General features: G+C 40.6%; 1 protein-coding gene across 1 annotated transcript; it reads right to left on the reverse strand.

Moving 5' to 3' along the window:
• Positions 1–4,725: 4,725 nt before the first annotated feature.
• Positions 4,726–19,691, reverse strand: LOC106565367 (myosin heavy chain, fast skeletal muscle). Its single transcript, XM_014132387.2, is given in 38 exon segments — positions 4,726–4,866; positions 5,088–5,183; positions 5,265–5,369; positions 5,487–5,657; positions 5,763–6,092; positions 6,175–6,209; positions 6,212–6,482; positions 6,600–6,724; positions 7,124–7,289; positions 7,382–7,565; positions 7,655–7,851; positions 7,959–8,077; positions 8,167–8,293; positions 8,369–8,758; positions 8,864–8,954; positions 9,052–9,197; positions 9,317–9,493; positions 9,578–9,820; positions 9,937–10,192; positions 10,304–10,440; positions 10,918–11,041; positions 11,166–11,283; positions 11,385–11,472; positions 11,674–11,744; positions 11,880–12,192; positions 12,275–12,445; positions 12,532–12,800; positions 12,981–13,119; positions 13,344–13,447; positions 15,120–15,218; positions 15,312–15,375; positions 15,460–15,552; positions 17,332–17,452; positions 17,575–17,602; positions 17,705–17,861; positions 17,951–18,094; positions 18,213–18,425; positions 19,636–19,691. Coding segments are annotated over 37 exon segments (5,811 nt in total). The 5' UTR covers positions 18,414–18,425; positions 19,636–19,691.
• Positions 19,692–20,091: the final 400 nt, after the last annotated feature.

Here is a 20,091-nt window from a genome sequence, read left to right on the forward strand (position 1 = left end):
ACTATAAACGTGTTCATTCAAATGTTTTCATATTTAACATAATTTATTTAAATACACATACATATACAGTACCAGTGAAAAGTTTGGACACACCTACTCATTGCAGGGTTTTTCTTTATGTTTTACTATTTTTTACATTGTAGAATAATAGTGAAGAAATTACAACTATGAAATAACACATATGGAATCATGTAGTAACCAAAAAAGTCTTAAACAAATCAAAATATATTTTTTGTTGTAGATTCTTAAAAGTAGCCACCCTTTGCCTTGATGACAGCTTTGATCACTCTTGGCATTCTCTCAACCAGCTTCACCTGGAATGCTTTACAGACAGTTGACTGCTTTTCCTTCATTCTGCGGTCCAACTCTTCCCTAACCATCTCAATTGGGTTGAAGTTGGGTGATTGTGGAGGCCAGGTCATCTGAAGCAGCACTCCATCACTCTCCTTCTTGGTCAAATAGCCCTTACACAGCCTGGAGGTGTGTTGGTTCATTGTCCTGTTGAAAAACAAATGATAGTCCCGCTAAGCACAAACCAGATGGGATGCCGTACTGTATCGCTGCAGAATGCTGTGGTAGCCATCCTGGTTAAGTGTGCCTTGAATTCTAAATAAATCACTGACAGTGTCACCAGCAAAGCATCCCCACACCATCACACCTCCTCCTCTACGCTTCATGGTGGGAACCACACATGCAGAGAGTAATGATGTACTGTTGTTTCTCTTTGCTTATTTGAGATGTTCTTGCCATAATATGGACTTGGTATTTTACCAAATAGGGCTATCTTCTGTATACCACCCCTACCTTGTCACAACACAACTGATTGGCTCTAAGGCAATAAAATGGAAAGAAATTACACAAATGTACTTTTAACAAGACACACCTGTTCATTGAAATACATTCCAGGTGAATACCTCATGAAGCTGGTTGAGAGAATGCCAAGAGTGTGCAAAGCTGTCATGAAGTCAAAGGCTGGCTACTTTGAAGAATCTCAAATCTGAAATAGATTTTGATTTGATTCCGGGCTCTGGCTGGGCCACTCAAGGACAATTCTGTGTTGTCTTGGCAGTGTGCTTGGCGTCATTGTCTTGTTGGAAGGTGAAACTTCACCTCAGTCTGAGGTCCTGAGTGCTCTGGAGCAGGTTTTCATCAAGGATCTCTCTGTACATTGCCCTGTTCATCTTTGCCTCGATCCAGACTACTTTCCTAGTCCCTGCCACTGAAAAACATCCCCACAGCATGATGCTGCCACCACCAAGCTTCAGCGTAGGGATGATGCCAGGTTTCCTCCAGATGTGACGCTTGGCATTCAGGCCAAAGAGTTCAATCTTGGTTTCCTCAGACCAGAGAATCTTGTTTCACATGGTCTGAGGGTCCTTTAGGTGCCTTTTGGCAAACCAAGCGGGCTGTCATGTGCCTTTTACTTAGGAGTGGCCACTCTACCATAAAGGCCTGATTGGTGGAGTGCTGTAGAGATGGTTGTCCTTTGTCGTGGAATTATCTAATCAAGTAAGAGAGACTTTGTCATTTCTTCAAACAATCACCTTTATTCAATGTCGATTAATTATTGCAATAATGAGGCTGGTCGACCCCACACCCTTGAGTGTTGGGCCGAGTAACCTAACCTTTACTTAAATGCAGAGTACAATACAGTTGAAGTCGGAAGTTTACATACACCTCAGCCAAAAACATTTAAACTCAGTTTTTCACAATTCCTGACATTTAATCCTTGTCAAAATTCCCTGTCTTAAGTCAGTTAGGATCACCACTTTATTTTAAGACTGTGAAATGTCAGAATAATAGTAGAGAATGATTTATTTTAGCTTTTATTTTTTCCATCACATTCCCAGTGCGTCAGAAGTTTACATACACTCAATTAGTATTTGGTAGCATTGCCTTTAAATTGTTTATCTTGGTTGAAACGTTTTGGGTAGCCTTCCACAAGCTTCCCACAATAAGTTGGGTGAATTTTGGCCCATAACTCCTGACAGAGCTGGTGTAACTGAGTCTGGTTTATAGGCCTCCTTGCTCGCACACACTTTTTCGGTTCTGCCAACACATTTTCTATAGGATTGAGGTCAGGGCTTTGTGATGGCCACTCCAATACATTGACTTTGTTGTCCTTAAGCCATTTCGCCACAACTTTGGAAGTATGCTTGGGGTCATCGTTCATTTGGAAGACCCATTTGCAACCAAGCTTTAACTTTCTGACTGATGTCTTGAGATGTTGCTTTAATATATCCACATAATTTTCCTTCCTCATGATGCCATCTATTTTGTGAAGTGCACCAGTCCCTCCTGCAGCAAAGCACCCCAAAAACATGATGCTGCCACTCCCGTGCTTCACGGTTGGGATGGTGTTCCTCGGCTTGCAGGCCTCCCCCTTTTTCCTCCAAACATAATGATGGTCATTATGGCCCAACAGTTCTATTTTTGTTTCATCAGACCAGAGGACATTTATCAAAAAAGTACGATATTTGTCCCCATGTACAGTTGCAAACCGTAGTCTGGCTTTTTTATTGCGGTTTTGGAGCAGTGGCTTCTTCCTTGCTGAGCAGCCTTTCAGGTTATGTCGATATAGGACTCGTTTTACTGTGGATATTGATACTTTTGTACCTGTTTCCTCCAGCATCTTCACAAGGTCCTTTGCTGTTGTTCTGGGACTGAGTTGCACTTTTCGCACCAAAGTACGTTCATCTCTAAGAGACGAAACGCGTCTTCTTCTTGAGGGGTATGATGGCTGCGTGGTCCCATGGTGTTTATACTTGCGTACTATTGTTTGTGCAGATGAACGTGGTACCTTCAGGTGTTTGGAAATTGCTCCCAAGGATGAACCAGACTTGTGGAGGTCTACCATTGTTTTCTGAGGTCTTGGCTGATTTCTTTTGATTTTCCTGTGATGTCAAGCAAAGAGGCACTGGGTTTGAAGGTAGGCCTTTAAATACATCCACAGGTACACCTCCAATTGACTCAAATGATGTCAATTAGCCTATCAGAAGCTTCTAAAGCCATGACATCTTTTTCTTGAATGTTCCAAGCTGTTTAAAAGCACAGTCAACTTAGTGTATGTAAACTTCTGTCCCACTGGAATTGTGATACAGTGAATTATAAGTGAAATAATCTGTCTGTAAACAATTGTTGGAAAAGTTACTTGTGTCATGCACAAAGTAGATGTCCTAACCGACATGCCAAAACTATAGTTTGTTAACAGTACATTTTTGGAGTGGTTGAAAAGCAAGTTTTAATGACTCCAACCGAAGTGTATGTAAACTTCCGACTTCAACTGTATATAGCTGACACTAACAATGCTTAGTCATGGTTGGTTCAACCCCTCCCATGCAGACCAAGGAGCATAATAAGCCACTCTGAGTTCATCCTATCGTTATCTGCACGGGGTTGTTGTCTTAACCCCACCCTGGCTTAGTTTCCCAATTGCAAGGATGATTTTGAGACAATGACCGATTGTTCTACTCCTAAACTATCTCTAGTAAAACATATTCTTGTCTATGTAATGCAATCTTTAACTAATTTGTCAGCTCAAGCCATCTCTAGTGACCATATGCCCAGATTAGCTGCAGGGAACTTGAGTGGAGTCCATAAAAACACAGACACTAGTAGGACAGAAATGTCTTACTATTAGTTAAATATTAATTGTTAACTATTAATATAAAATAAATCAGGTAAATACGTAATTCTTCTCTTACACCTTCTAGAAGGTTCTCCCATCTCCACAGAGGAACTCTGGAGCTCTGTCAGTGACCATCGGGTTCTTGGTCATCTCCCTGACCAAGGCCCTTCTCCCCCGATATCTCAGTTTGGCCAGGCGGCCAGCTCTAGGAAGAGTCTTGGTGGTTCCAAACTTCTTCCATTTAAGAAAGATGGAGGCCACTGTGTTTTTGGGAACCTTCAATGCTGCAAACATTTTTTGGTACCCTTCCCCAGACCTCGACACAATCCTGTCTCAGAGCTCTACGGACAATTCCTTCGACCTCATGGCTTGGTTTTGACATGCATTGTCAACTGAGGGACCTTATATAGACATGTTTGTGCCGTTCCAAATCATGTCCAATCAATTGAATTTATCACAGCTGGACTCCAATCAAGTTGTAGAAACATCTCAAGGATGATCAATGGAAACGAGATGCACCTGAGCTCAATTTCGAGTCTCATAGCAAAGGGTCTGAATATTATGTAAATAAGGTATTTCTGTTTTCTATTTTTAATACATTTGCAAAAATGTCTATAAACCTGTTTTCACTTTGTCATTATGGGGTATTGTGTGTAGATTGATGAGGAAAATGTTTTATTTAATCAATTTTAGAATAAGACTGTAACATAACAAAATGTGGAAAAAGTCAAGGGATCTGAATACTTTCCGAATGCACTGTATGACTTGTAACTGAGAACGAAACACACAGGAGGGATGATAACAAGCTATTTTTATTGACTGCTGCCTGCAGTGTTCACACCCAATGTGCCATTGTTCACACATAGGGTAGGCCTACTAGTTACTGTATGTAAACATTTCACAAGAAATTCATATTGTATGGTTGCTTGTGAATGTCTCGTTTCCTCCATTCCTCCAAAGCTGATCACTCCATTGTATCCTTGGACTAAAAGAAACATTTAGGGAACAATAATTATTCATTAATCACATTAATCTAATTTCTAATCTCAGCCATATTTGTTGAATGGCACCAAAATTACCTATTAATAAAGGGTTGATCATACCTTGCTGCCAATTTCACGGCTCTTGGCTCTCATCTTGCTGACCTGGGACTCAGCAATGTCGGCACGCTCTTGAGCTTCCTCCAGCTCATGCTGCACCTTCCTGTACCTGGACAGGTGAGTGTTTGACTGCTCCTCCTGTAAGACAAACCAACTGGTCAAATGTAACATATATACTGTAAGCCTTATTATAAGACATTATAAAGGCTCAAACCTGCTTATAAGTTAAGTTATGGAGTGTTATATCTGCAGGCCATAGGTAAAGTGAAGTAAATGTTACCAAAGTAAATCTAGAATGCATAGTTGAAACTATGCAGTTTTATGGTATTTCTACGATAATAAGAATTCAATTTACTTACAGCCTCCTCAGACTGTCTCTTGTAGGCTTTCACTTTCAGCTGCAGCTTGTCCACCAGATCCTGGAGCCTATTCACATTCTTCTTATCCTCCTCAGTCTGTATAAATGAAAGGACGATTATGGCTTAGGGGTCAAGATTACTCTTTACAGAGTTCTTCTCATCAGATGTTGAAAGTACCTGGTAGCTGAGCTCCTTGACTCGCCTCTCATATTTGCGAACACCTTTAATAGCATCAGCTGAACGTCTCTGTTCAGTATCAACTTCACTCTCCAATTCACGGACCTTGAATGAAATAATTTGATTATAACCAAGTTATTACAGTGTATTTCCTTTGTCATTGGTGGAGTCATTAGTAGTCAGTGTGATAGTTTTCATTAAGATGATGTAGTTAGAGTTTACCCTAGACTCCAGTTTCTGGAGTTGTTTCTTTCCGCCCTTCATGGCCAGGTTCTCAGCCTCATCCAGTCGGTGCTGCAGGTCCTTCACTGTGACCTCCAGGTTCTTCTTCATCCTCTCCAGGTGAGAGCTGGTGTCCTGCTCCTTCTTCAACTCCTCTGCCATCATGGCAGCCTGCCACCATGGCATTTCATGTAGAAAAGGATAGGGATGTTACTAATCGGCAAGTACATTTTGCTGTAAGAGTTTAGATTTATATTATATGCTATAAGGACTCACATCAGTAATAGCCTTCTTGGCCTTCTCCTCAGCATTTCTTGCTTCCTGGACAGTGTCTTCCATTTCACATTGGATCTGAGTAAGGTCAACCTCCAGCTTCTTCTTGGTGTTCATAAGGCTAGTATTCTGAGAATGCAGCAGTCCAACACGCTCACTGGCATCAACCAGCTCCTGTTCGGCCACTTTGCGCCCTCTCTCTGTCTGCTCCAGGGCAACCCTCAGTTCTTCAATCTCAGCCAGCATCAAGTTATTCCTACGCTCCACTATGGCTACTTGCTCCTTCATATCATCTGAGGCGCGGACAGCATCATCAAGGTGCAATTGGGCATCCTGAGGTCAAAGGAAGAAAACTCAATGATATCATATTTGTTTCACAGCCTTCCCGAGTCAAGTCGATGTATAAAATCCATACCTTGAGTGCTCCCTGGACGTTCCTCAGCTGTTTTGGCTTTCAGCAGCCTGGCGGTTGGCATGGCTCAGCTGAATCTCCATCTCATTGAGGTCTCCCTCCATCTTCTTTTTGATTCTCAGGGCATCATTCCTGCTCCTGATCTCAGTGTCCAGAGTGCTCTGCATGGAGTCCATCATTCTCTGGCTGTTCCTCTTGATCTGCTCTATCTCCTCATCCTTCTCTGCCAGCTTCCTGTCAACTTCACTTTTAACCTGGGTTAGCTCTAGCTGAACATGGAGAATCTTGGATTCCTCATGCTCCAGCGTAGCCTTAAAATGTATCACAATTGCAATTAAGTTATAGATGAGTAATAGACAACAGAATATATTGTACCTACTTCTCCTTCCACTTTTAAAAATGGGCATTTTATCTGTATTCTCTTTTACCTCTGCTTCCTCCAGGGCAGTCTGAAATTCTGACTTCTCAATCTCCACTGTCTTCTTTCCTTTCTCCAGCTCATGGATGGTCTTTCCAGATTCACCAATATGTTCAGTCAGGTCAGCGATTTCCTCTTTGAGAAACATGGAAATAGTGGTTATCACACAAGATGGTCAATTAGATTGCTTAAAGAGTATTTACTCTAATAAGAATATTTAAAGAAAATGTTAAACTGCATGTATTGTTTTATTGCATGTAGACATTAAAGTAACTGTCTAGTGTTTCCAGATCTCTATGTAATTTGACCTATAATTAATTACAATATGAGTGAAATAGTTTTCCTTTCAATTTTTTAAAATTAAGTATGTTAATGACAGCTTTTCTGTGTTAGAATGATGTGGGCGTACCCCAATAACAGAATGGTGTGGGCATATACCGGTCATTAAAAATATGAATGTGAGTTGACTGGCCAGCTTATGAGATGTTCACTGGACAGTTACTTTAAGTTTGTTTCAGAATGTTTGGAACATACGTTGCAGGTTCTTGTTCTCCCTCTTAAGTGTCTCCAGGTGGTCCAAACATTCTTCATAGGAGTTCTTCATCTTGAACAGCTCAGTGCTGAGAGAGCGAGCCTCTTTCAGAGACCCCTCCAGCTCTGCCTGGCCCTCCTCGTACTTCTGTTTCCACTCTGTCAGAACCTGGAAGTGTCATTAAGAAGTTCATGAATAAATTAGTGACTGAATAGGTGGATTTCATAAATTTTTCCTTGCCATCTTGTCTTTCATGGTACCTTGTCAAAGTTCCTCTGCTTCTTGTCAAGTTGGGCAGCTGAAGCATTAGCTCTCTCCACATCAATCATGAGATCCTCCACTTCACCCAGCAGTCTCTGCTTGGTCTTCTCCAGAGAAGCACACTTGGAGTTTGTTGCCTCAATTGTCTCTTGTGCGTCTTGCAGACGCTGTGCAAGCTTTTTCCTGAAAAGGTATAGAAACATGTTTTTTCTCTGATGTTTGCCATTGTAGGTATTTTGGTCATTATGAACATGTTCAATGTCTTTAATTACTTGGCATCCTCAAGCTCCTCAGTGCGCTGAATGGCATCAGTCTCATATTTGGTTCTCCACTGAGCCACCTCGCCGTTGGCTTTGGACATTCCACGCTGCAGCTCAGCCTTGGCCTCCTGCTCCTCCTCAAACTGCTCCCGGAGCAGGTCACAGTCATGGCGGGCTGATTGAACAGAATGGGCCAAGGCATTCTTGGACTTTCGGTTGATGTGTAGAGAAAGAAACCTTTCTTTAGAATTTGTTCAAAACGATTTGTACACATTTTATGTATTTCTTTGCAAACCTATTATGTGATTTATCCTACTTTCACTTCTTCCTCGATGTGCCTCTTGAGTTCCTCAACCTGCTGTGTGAAAGCTTGCTTGCCCCTGGTCAACTGGGAAACCAGAGCTTCTTTTTCCTCCAGCTGACGCCCGTATTCACCTGATTGAAGATACAATGTAGGTAATATGTTTCTAGCAGATATATTGATGATGTTTGTTTGGGTAAGTAGTGTTTCTTTGCACACTAACCATTCTCTGTCAGCAGTCTTGCCCTTAGCACACCGATGTCATTCAATTGGCGCACATGTTCATCGTTCTTGGATTTGAGCTCACTCATTTGATCCTCAAGAGAGCGGCACATTTTCTCATAGTTTCCCTGAAACAAGTACAGTTTTAGAGTTATTTGATCATGACTTGTTTTTTGACTTCAATATAAATCTGTTGTTTTTACCTTTGATTTGGAAACAGACTCCAGGTTGCTGGAGAGGTCATCAATCTCCATTTTGAATTCACTCTTCTCCTTCTCCAGCTTCTGCTTGACACGCTGGAGGTTGTCTATTTGTTCTCCCAGTTCTGCCACAGTGTCGGCCTGTTTCCTACGGAGTGCAGCAGCGGTGGCCTCATGCTGCAGGGTGGAGTCTTCAAGATCACGACGCAGCTTCTGGAACTCAGCCTCACGCTTCTTGCTCATCTCAATCTGGACAGATGTTGCACCTCCAGCCTCTTCAAGCCTCTCACTGATCTCCTCAAGTTCCCTGGAGAGATCAGACCTCTGCTTCTCAACCTTGGCCCGAGCAGCACGTTCAGCCTCAATCTCCTCATCCAGCTCCTCAACCCGAGCCTGAAATACATGGTCGTATATATTCAGCCCTTGCAAAGCCAACTTGGAAATATTTTTTCGTATAGATTTGAATCACTTTAGTTAAGTGCTACGTCTTGAATCAACCTGGAGCTCCTTGATCTTCTTCTGGAGCTGAAGACCAAGTGTCTGTTCATCCTCAACCTTGTTAAGAAACTGGCTTAACTCAAAGTCCTTCCTATGTACAGTTGAATACAAGAACAGGGAATGGAGATGAAGTTGAAGTACTTTCGGTAAAATATACTAGCTTGCTTTATTATTGGCCAGCAACTTACTTCTTAATCTTCTCCTCTGACTGCTGCCTGTCATTTTCCAGATCCATTATGGATTCCTGGGACAGTTTCAGATCTCCTTCAAGCTTCCTTTTGGCTCTCTCAAGGTCCATGCGGACTTTCTTCTCTTGCTCCAGAGATCCTTCCAGCTGTTTTAACAGAGAGCAGGCATTATTGTACTGTGGTTCCACCTAAATGTGTATATGGATAATGTACTACTAGTTATAACCTCTTTTTAGTCCCTCAATTCAGTTTGTTTTTTGCTCACATCATCCACTTGCTGTTCAAGCTTGGTCTTGGCTTTGGTCAGAGTGTTGACTTTGTCTTCCTCTGCCTGGAGATCATCAAGGACTTGCTGATGAGCCTCTTGGAGGGCTTTCTTCTCCTTGGTCAACTTGGCAATGGTTTCATCTTGGGAGGCCATTTCCTCCACTAGGTTTTTAACCTAAGTAGAATCATATAATGTTTCATTAACATGGTTGCCTGTATCTATAGAGATGCACAAAGGTTGTATTGAAAAATAGATAACCTTGTTTTCGGTGGCATGTTTCTCCTTCTCTACTTTGGCCAAGGTGAGCTCCAAGTCATCAATGTCTTTCTTCAGCTCAGAGCACTCATCCTCCAGTTTCCTTTTCTTGGCAGTCACCTCAGCATTGAGCTCCTCCTCATCCTCCAGCCTTTCAGTTGTCTCTTTGAGTTTGGCTTCAAGCTGGATCTTACTCTTAATGAGTCCCTCACACCTTTCCTCGGCATCATTGAGGCTCTCACCTTCCTAGAGTTATGATTATATGATATTTTATTAATTGTTTCACAATTATACTCTCAAATATAAACAAGGGTTGATGGACATTTTACTAATCCACTCCTTCAGTTACAGATGCTACTTACAGATGCTACTTGTAACGCCAAGGCATTTCTTTCATTCAGTATAGCAACCATCTTCTCTTCAAGCTCTTTCTTCTTGGACAATGCCTTTGTCAGATCCTCCTTCGTTTTTTCAAAGGTCTCCTTCATTTGGGCCATCTCCTTCTCAGTTTCAGCACTCTTTAGAAGAGGCTTGATCTTGAAGTACAGCTTCATCCATGGCCAGGTTTTGACGTTCATGAAGGAGCGGATGTTGTATTGGATGGCGAAAGTAGACTCTCTGTCAAAATCCAAACAAATAAAACAATAGTTGGATCAAGTCAATTATAAACGCAACAACTGTGTAAACCAATGAGGATGGATAGACATTTCTTTCCAGCAAAGCCTTTACCTCCTCTCGATCATCTTCATATACTCCCTCCTCATGAGAAAACCTCTGCACAGGGCCTGAGTCATGGTCACCAGAGAAGCCAGTTTCTCATCTCGCATCTCCTCCAGAGTACCCAACAGACCAGCTTTGAAGAACACCTGGAATTTAGTGTTTATTAGAAAAATATTCTAAACTCAGAGGTTCAAAGAGCATTTTAACACCTTTAAAGGAGTAATCTCGGAAACCCAGAACTAAAATACTGTGTAACTGTGTCACATACTCGATTAGGTTCTGGGGGAAGATGTATATGAGAAAAGATACTAATGAGAGTAACAGCCTCCACCTCCCTAAATGGAAACTCTCAGCCAAAGCCCCCCCTCCCCCCCATTAAGAAAATGTTCCACTTGAAATCATTGCTTCAAATTATTGCTTCAAATCTCTGCCCCCACTTTAAGCACCACCTTCACCCAATCCTGACACATCCAAATAACCAGTGATGGAAAACTAAAGTACCGGAACTACCGTTGCTCGTTAGTCGTTGGATCCCACAGTCTTTTGACAGACGTTAACATTACAATACCATTTATGTTATGTAGTCTGTCCACAAGAGATTAGTAAGAGGAATAATGTTTTACCTTGGTGTGCCCAAACTTGTACTGAGTGTGGTCCACATCAATGGACCCCAAGAGCTTCTCTGAAGCCTTCTTGTTGTCCATGAACTGTCCCTCAGGGATGACTTTGGCATTCAATACTTTGTATCTGAAAGAAAAGATAGTTCAACTTCATCAATCAATACCACGCAGTATCCACACAGCTGTGTTGGATGTCACAACATCTGCAACTACTGACGATGGCTGACTTTTCAAGCGTACTGTGTATTTACCTCTGCTTGAAGTCACCATATTGGATTCTGCTGGGGAATCCCTTTCTGCAGATTCTTATACCTTCCAGCACACCATTACACCTCAGCTGGTGGATGACCAGGAAGTTTTCCATCAGACCTTGTAAACAAACGTAATGTTTTACTCATTCATTTTCATAAAACTTAAAACAAGTTCTTCTTCACAGGGTTAAAAACAATTTCCAGCTTTTTAGCACTTACCTGGTGTCTTTGATTCATTGGGAATCAAACATCGCACAAAGTGCGGATGAGTGCTCCTCAAGTTGGTCATCAGCTTGCCCAGGTTTTCCTGAAAGTTTAAGCATACTTAAATCAACAATAAACATTTGCCTTGCAAACTCCAAACTCAATTGTTGAATCTCAAACATTTTGAACAAAAGCTATTTCAGATCCACGCACACCTTAAACATATTATGATATGAATAAAATTCTAATATTTCCCCTCTCCCATCATAATGGAACATTCTCTCCATTTTTGATGAACACATACCCTGAATAGAGCAGACACTGTCTGGAAGGAGCCACCCTTCTTCTTGGCGCCACCCTTCTTGCTTGCAGCCTCTATTTGTATATTCAAAAGATAAATTCCAGCATTACAGGGATGCAAAATGTGTTAGTATTTACAGAATGCGCTAATGCCATAACTAGACTTTATGTAAATATTTTCGAAAAATCTGTGTAAACAGTGAACACTACCATCAGCTGCAGGAGTTACATAGAGATAAGCCAGCAGTTTGACTGTAGACTTCTGGTAGAGTTGCACAACAGAGTCGTTCAGGGGGTCCTTGTTCTTGTCCAGCCAGCCTGTGATACTGTATTCTACAATGCCAGCATAGTGCACAAGGGCAAAGTGGGCCTCCTTCCCTGCCTCCTTTCCTTTGGTAGGCTTTGGCTTTTGGAAGGCGGCAGTTTTGCCAAGATGCTGTTCATTCAGCTTTGTCTTGAAGGTAGTGTCAGAAGCTTTGGGGAACATGCACTCCTCTTCAAGGATGGAGAAGATGCCCATTGGCTGTTGAGGACAGAATGATTTTAATAGAGACCAGGCTTTTTTACAGTAAAATATTGATTTAAGAAATTGTTATTATGCGTACCTTCTCAATAAGCTCAATGCAGGCAGCCAAGTCCATACCAAAGTCAATGAACGCCCATTCAATTCCCTCTTTCTTGTACTCTTCTTGTTCCAGTACAAACATGTGGTGGTTGAAAAACTGTTGCAGTTTCTCATTGGTGAAGTTGATGCAAAGCTGCTCCAAGCTGTTGTACTGAAGAAAATGAAATGTTTAGGGTAGTGCATTAAGTCAGGTAGTTAGTGTAAATTGGAAGGAAGAGTAATTTGTTTACCACTCACATCAAAGATCTCAAATCCAGCGATGTCCAGCACACCAATGAAGAATTGTCTGGCCTGCTTTGTGTCTAACATCTCGTTAATACGGACGACCATCCATAAGAACATTTTCTCATAGACTGATTTACAGAGGGCCATAACCGAGTTGCCAACCTGTGGTACAGTCTGGCCCTTGGTCACCATCTCATTCCCGACCTTCACTCTGGGGTAGCACAGAGCTTTGAGCAAGTCAGCGGAGTTCAAGCCCATGAGGTAGGAGATTTTATCAGCCACTAAGATGGAAGGTAAAATGGTACTCTTACAAAGATCATACTTTTTACAAAGATCAGATATTTCAATCACCATGTTGAGTAAATATGTACTTCTTGATTTGATTTCATGCATGTAATGTACACCAGTTTGACAACGCCAGAGATTCCTGGTTGCAGTGTCTTCATCATTTTTCAATTTACCTTCAGTGCCATCAGGCTCAGCCTGCTCCTCACGCTGCTTCTGCTTGAACTTCATTGCCCCATGATGCATCACAGAACCAGTCAGCTTGAAGATGCCAATCTTCTCATCAGCAGTGAAGCCCAAAATGTCAATGGCCTCCTGTGATTTAAAGTAGAGGTGGGCTATGATTACACAAAATGGACTTCCTTTGAAAAGCAAGTTGATTTCCCTCCTATCCTGGAAGAACACTACACATCACTTCTTTCAAGTAAGAAAGAAAGACACGATTCCGTGCAACATCAATCAAAAATATTATCAAAATATGATTCATCATGCTAAGAACAAACAATTATGGCATGAAATAACATATCAATTTGACTTACGTCAGTGGCAATGAACTCGTCCACATCACAGATACTCTTGACCGTGATTTCACCCTGACTGAGCATGGGATAGTCGTAAGGGTTGGTGGTGATCAGAAGAGCATCTGGAATATGGACACATGTTTAGCAGTGACATTATTAACCAGTTCAACTCTGACACTCTCTGGTGGCATTTTCTAAATGACACATAATATTGTATACTACCCTCATACAATACATTTTGGTTACAAAACTATAAGTCTTAAGAACTGTGAGATTCTGATAAAGGTGTCAGAAACAATGTGACTATTACAGAGCCCAAGATATTTCTTGTCAAATGTTGGGGAATAAAATATTTGAAAGTCTAGGTTTGACATAAAATATGTCACCAATTACTGTTCCAAAAGGATAAATATATATTTTATATTTTATTTTTATTAAAAAGTCAGATCTTTTACCTAATGTTGTCACTCAAACATGCTCAATTTCCATCGGAACACAGACATTTTAAAAACGCAGGGCAAAGTAATCTTTCGTCTCACAGGAATCCTTTTTTGTCTTAGAGGGAGGACATACGTCATTTATGAGGAGAAAACTGAAGTCTCTACCTATCCAGTGTGTAAATATACCCCGTCTGATTCCCAGTTCGTCCACTAGATGGCAGCAAGAAATCACATGACGTATCTTGGCCACTGTCTGGTTTCGGTAGTGAGTCACAGTGCCAAAATGGCTGAACAGATTTTCAAGCCTGACATCTTACAATGACCCTAGAAATCAGGCCTTTCAAGTGATACTTTAAAAAAAACAAGACACAGACAGGTGAAGAAACTTCAAACTTATTTAACTAATTACTTTTCCAATTATAAATGAGTGAACTAGATCAACGATCAGTGGTGGAACAAGTACCCAATTGTCATACTTGAGTATAGTAATAGAAAATGACTCAAGTAAAAGTGAAAGTCACCCAGTAAAATACTACTTGAGTAAAAGTCTAAAAGTATTTGGTTTTAATTATACTTACGTATCAAAAGTAAAACTATAAATCATCTCAAATTCCTTATATTAAGCAAATACTTTCACTTTATGGATAGCCAGGGGCACACTCGAACACTCAGACATAATTTACAAGCAAAGAATTTGTGTTTTGTGAGTCCGTTAGTCCGCCAGATCAGTGGCAATAGAGATTACCAGGGATGTTCTCTTGATTAGTGCGTGAATTGCACAGTTTTCCTGTCCTGCTAAGCATAATAAATGTAACGAGTATTTTTGGGTGTCATGAAAAATGTATGGAGTAAAATGTACATAATTTTCTTCAGGAATGTAGTGAAGTAAGAGTAAAAGTTGTCAAAAATATAAACAGTAAAGTAAAGTACAGATACCCCCAATAACTACTTAAGTAGTACTTTAAAGTATTTTTACTTAAGTACTTTACACTACTGTCAATGGTGCATGTGGAGGATGCATACAAGGTAATGTGGATGGAGAAGGAAATGTATTGCTTTGCAATGACCATCAGGGTGTACCCTATTTGGGGATAACCCCCAAACCCCCCCCTTAAAAGATTTAGATGCACTATTGTAAAGTGGTTGTTCCACTGGATATCATAAGGTGAATGCACCATTTTGTAAGTCGCTCTGGATAAGAGCGTCTGCTAAATGACTTAAATGTAATGTAATGTAAATGTAACTCACCAGACCCAGTACAGGGCCCAGAACAACTTCTCAGAGTTTAACAGGCTTTTATGTAGCCCTGTTGGCCTTACGCATTCCATGTCATATTTCTGTATTTGTCTCTCACCCAGCAATTGTGGCTGGTGTCCAGTCATGAGCTGATAGAAGATGTGGTAGCTTCTCTCAGCAGACAGCTGGAATGTCACTCTAGACTTCTCCAGCAGATCTGTAGTTCAAGTATTGCATGGTTAAGAGTGTGTTGTATAACATAACATTTTTCGATGTAAATAAAAAGTATGAAAAAAAAGAAGATACTTACAAGTTTCAATATCGGCTGAAGCCAGCTTTCCGGTAGTTCCAAAATGGATTCTAATGAATTTACCCTGAACAGTCGAGACATTGTAAGTATCTCTTCAAGATTTTAACAGGCAGCAAGTAATGTGAAGTTGCATTTTAACATTACTTACAAAACGGGAGGAGTTGTCATTCCTCACAGTCTTGGCATTACCATAAGCCTCCAGCAGAGGGTTAGCTGCAATGATTTGATCCTCCAGCGACCCCTAGAGATGACATGATATAGCAAACTTTATAAATTAAGAGTTTAATTCCAAAATGCTAAACAATATATACATTTTCAGAAACATTGGTAAATTCGCTTTTATTGTTTAAAGAAATTATTAAAGAGATTGGTGTGTTTTTTCACTATCTAATCATGGCACGGGGTTGTTCAATGACAGACATGTATTTGTTTAAAATCTATCACTTGGGCCTCCCGAGTGGCGCAGCGGTCATGTCGGTCATTTTAAAAACCCCACGCCAACGCGTCACTACAGACCCGGGTTCGATCCCAGGCTGTGTCACAACTGGCCATGACCGGGAGTACTGTAGGGCAGCCCACAATTGGTCCAGCTTCGTCCGGGTTAGGGGAGGGTTTGGCCAGGGGGGTTTTACTTGGCTCATCGCGCTCTAGCAACAATTTGTGGCAAGCCAAGCCGATGAGACAAGATCGTAATTGGGTCGCAATTGGATATCATGAAATTGGGGAGAAAAAGGGGGGTAAAATACAATAAAATAATAAATAAAAATCTATGACTTGATGGTTTCATTTCATAGAGACAAATACGTTTTTTTGCTAAATGCTCTAAATCCGCCTCACTCTTAGAGAAATAAGTAGTACTGCTAGGTTTTACACAGTCAAATGTAACAAATAACTAGACTTTAAAAAATGTTATAAAAAAAATCATGACATCATTTCTTTTTAAAATACAGTAATATACGATCTGTATGTAAAACATGTACATTTGGTATTTTAGTCATTTAGCAGATTATCTTATCCAGAGCAGCTTACAGTAAGTGCATTCATCTTAAGATACTGTAGCTTGGTAAGCCAACCACATATCACAATCAAATATACAGGATACAAACATTCCATTCCAGCTAAAGAATGGATATATAGCATTTTGTAAAAAAAATTACATTTTCATACACATCTAAAATTTCTGATGAAAAAACACAAATGTAAGCTGACTGATTCTGTGAAGTTTTGGAAATAAACTCTTCATATCTACTTCCATGGACTTCCTTAACTGGGGTGTCATAGGCCCCATCTGAAATGTACCCTTAGACCACTGGAGGCTGAAGGACAGCTCATAATAATGGCCGGAACGGAGCAAATGGAATGGCATCAAACACATGGAAACCACGTGTTTGATGTATTTGATATCATTCTACTCATTCTGCTCCAGCCACTACCACGAACCCGTCCTCCCCAATTAAGGTGCCACCAACCTCCTGTGCCCTAGACCCTACAATGCAATTGTGTAGATCTGAGATGCTATAAGCGACATGGTGAAACTTTCACCTGGCCTATTAGAGAGCAAAATGACGCTATTACCATATGGATTGCTCCTGTCAAAATGCGTAGGGTTTCGTGATCCATTTGGGATTGGGCCATGGCCATTGAAACTGATGGGCATTGTGGAGAGCCGTATCAAGTGTACAAAGCTCAAGTGTACAAAGCTCCACACTGGAGCCAGGGGTTTAATCCCTGCATCCACCCTTCCCACTACATCTCCTACCTGCCTGTATCCCTCTTTCGTTTCATAACTGTCTAAATAAAGTGTCAAAATACCCTTAAAATATATTTTTAAATGAATAAGGAAGCGCACTACTTTCAGTTTTATGCATTTGTACTGAAAAAAAGATATAGGCCTAAACAATATTATTTATTTTCTGAATAATGAATTTAAATAACAATAGCATGATGCCTCTGCCTAAAATCAACATACTTTAATCTCGACATACTGTATTTGCACGGTATATACAATAATGTGTCTCACCTTTATTTTCCCAGAAGCAGCAGCTGCTGCTTGTTCCTTCTTGCCTCCAGCCACTGCGATTGTCGCGAAGTACTGGATGACACGTTTGGTGTTCACAGTCTTTCCTGCACCGGATTCTCCGCTGCGGGGAGGAAACACTCAAAATAAACACTTTACACAGTTGTTTTCTGTTCAAAATGATTGAAGACTAAAGACTTAATGAAGTTGATACATTCATTAGGCTACACAGACACAGTTGCTTACGTAATGAGGATTGACTGGTTTTCACGATCTGCAAGAGGGAAAAATATCAAAGATTAGCCTATGTTGAGGAGACAATAAAGTGGCCTTCTCTTTTTCAGTTAATTTAAATTGCACCAATAAGTGAGCATACCAGTGAGCATGTGCTGATAGGCATTATCAGAGATGGAGAAGATGTGGGGTGGGGCCTCAATTCTCTTTTTGCCTCTGTAAGCATTCACAACCGACTGGTCGTACACTGGGAGCCACTTGTAGGGGTTCACAGTGACGCAGAACAGCCCAGAGTAGGTCTGTAATAGAGGGGAATAATGTTGGTTAACATTTCAACTCTCCATTGATTCATGTCTTGACCGCTAGATTATCTTTCATTTAAACTCACGTAGATCATCCATGCTGCGTAACGCTCTTTGAGGTTATACAACACTGTGGCCTCATTGAGGTGGGTCATCATGGCCATGTCCTCAATTTTGTCGTACTTTGGAGGGTTCATGGGGTGGATATCATCCTCTTTTACAGTGATGGTCTGTGGCAAAAAAATACACATAAAAGAGATGAATTATTAATCTAAAATGTTACTTACCTTGTATGTACTAATCCATTTTTATTAGAGTGCTGAGATAGAGATACATTATGTCACTTACTTGCCCACATAGCGTTTTGACAGTGGCTTTGCCACCCTCTCTACTCTGGAGAACCCCTTTGAGGTACATCTCTTTGGGCTCAACCACAAAGAAAGCTGATTTGGCATCAAAGGGAGCGGCCTGGGCCGTAATCCTCTCCCTTTCCGGCTTGCGGAGGTAGATGGCCGCCGCGCCAAAGCACTGCATCTCTGAGTCCCCCATGGTGGCTCTTTACTGTTAGAATGTAGTGCAGTGTTGTTAACAAAGACTCAGATACCAACAAAATATAAACAATGGAGAAATGCGACTTTAGATTTTGACTTATGATAGGTTAAGTCAGTTGTACTAAGCCCATGCGGCATAAGTTATAGGCTATTCACCGAGAATCACTGGGTAACAAATGTTGGTGGCACCTTAATTGGGGAGGATGGGCTTGTGGTAATGACTGGAGAGGAATTGTGGAATGGTATCAAATACATCAAAAAGCTGGTTTCCATGTGTTTGATGCCATTCTATTCGCTCCGTTCCGGTCATTATTATGAGCTGTCCTCCCTTCAGCAGCCTACTGTGGTGGGTACATTAGTTGAAATGATCATTGAACAAGATGTTACAGATGATGCCTTTAAGAGTTGGAATCCTTCTCATTATTAATGTCTTAAAAAGAGAAGATAACCCCACTGTAATGTATTGACTTCACTCGGACTAAAGGGAATCATTGAAAGGTACTTGAGCGGTGGTTGGACACATTGACAGCATACAACACTATACACTAAGTTAACCTTATGGTATGTTGTCACTTCATGACTACTATGGTAACTATCTCAAGGTCAAGGCCATCAGACTGTTAAATAGCCATAATCACTAGCACAGAGAGGCTGCTGCCTATATGCACGGACTTGAAATCATTTGCCACTTTAATAAATGGAACACTAGTCACTTTAATAATGTAACTTTAATAATGTTTACATATCTTGCATTACTCATCTCATATGTATTTACTGTATTCTAAACTATTCTACTGTATCTTAGTCTATGCCGCTCTGACATTGCTCGTCCAAATATTAATATATTCTTAATTCCATTCCTTTACTTAAATTTGTGTGTATTGGGTATATGTTGTGGAATTGTTAGATATTACTTGTTAGATATTGCTGCACTGCCGGAACTAGAAGCACAAGCATTTCGCAACACCCGCAATAACATCTGCTAAACACGTGTATGTGACCAATAAAATGTGATTTGATTTGAGATTTGATTTGATTTGAACTGCAGATACACAAACTGAAGGTAACTGAAGGTACACAAAACAATTATTAAATTGTAATGAAAAGACCTTAGCCAAATTAGTAACTAATAATTAACATTCTTGGTACTGTATATGTGATAACACAAAAATGTAACATTTTATAACTACATGTAATGTTTGCAAAGTAAAGTGTTTTACCTTGTTGGACACCAACAGTGCAGGTAGGTCTCTGGCAGCCTTTGAACAGAATACCTAAAAAGACAAAACATTAATTTAGTATTTTACAGCTTCCTCTACATTTTTAAATGTATAATGTTAAATCAGATAATGCAATATAGAGTGACTCTAATAATTAAGATATAGCGATTAAGATTATAATCAAAGAAATAATCAGAACGTTTGATCATTTCAATGTGCTTGTTATCTATGAGCAAAGCAAGACTAAACTGATGTACCATCTGTGCTGGAGCATGACTTACCTTAGCTGGGTCCCTGTCTGTCCTGATAGGAGTGGTGTCGCTTCTTATATAGAGGGACGAGTGCTCTCAGGAGATTACTACTTGATCTCATTGGTCATGTCTTTTGGCTTTGTTTGGCAGTAACCTCTAGACTGCTAGCTGACGGGTGACTGCATCATGAAATATTCCATGATTT

This window comes from Salmo salar, chromosome ssa12 (genome assembly GCF_905237065.1).
Source record: "Salmo salar chromosome ssa12, Ssal_v3.1, whole genome shotgun sequence".
Lineage (NCBI taxonomy): Eukaryota > Metazoa > Chordata > Actinopteri > Salmoniformes > Salmonidae > Salmo > Salmo salar.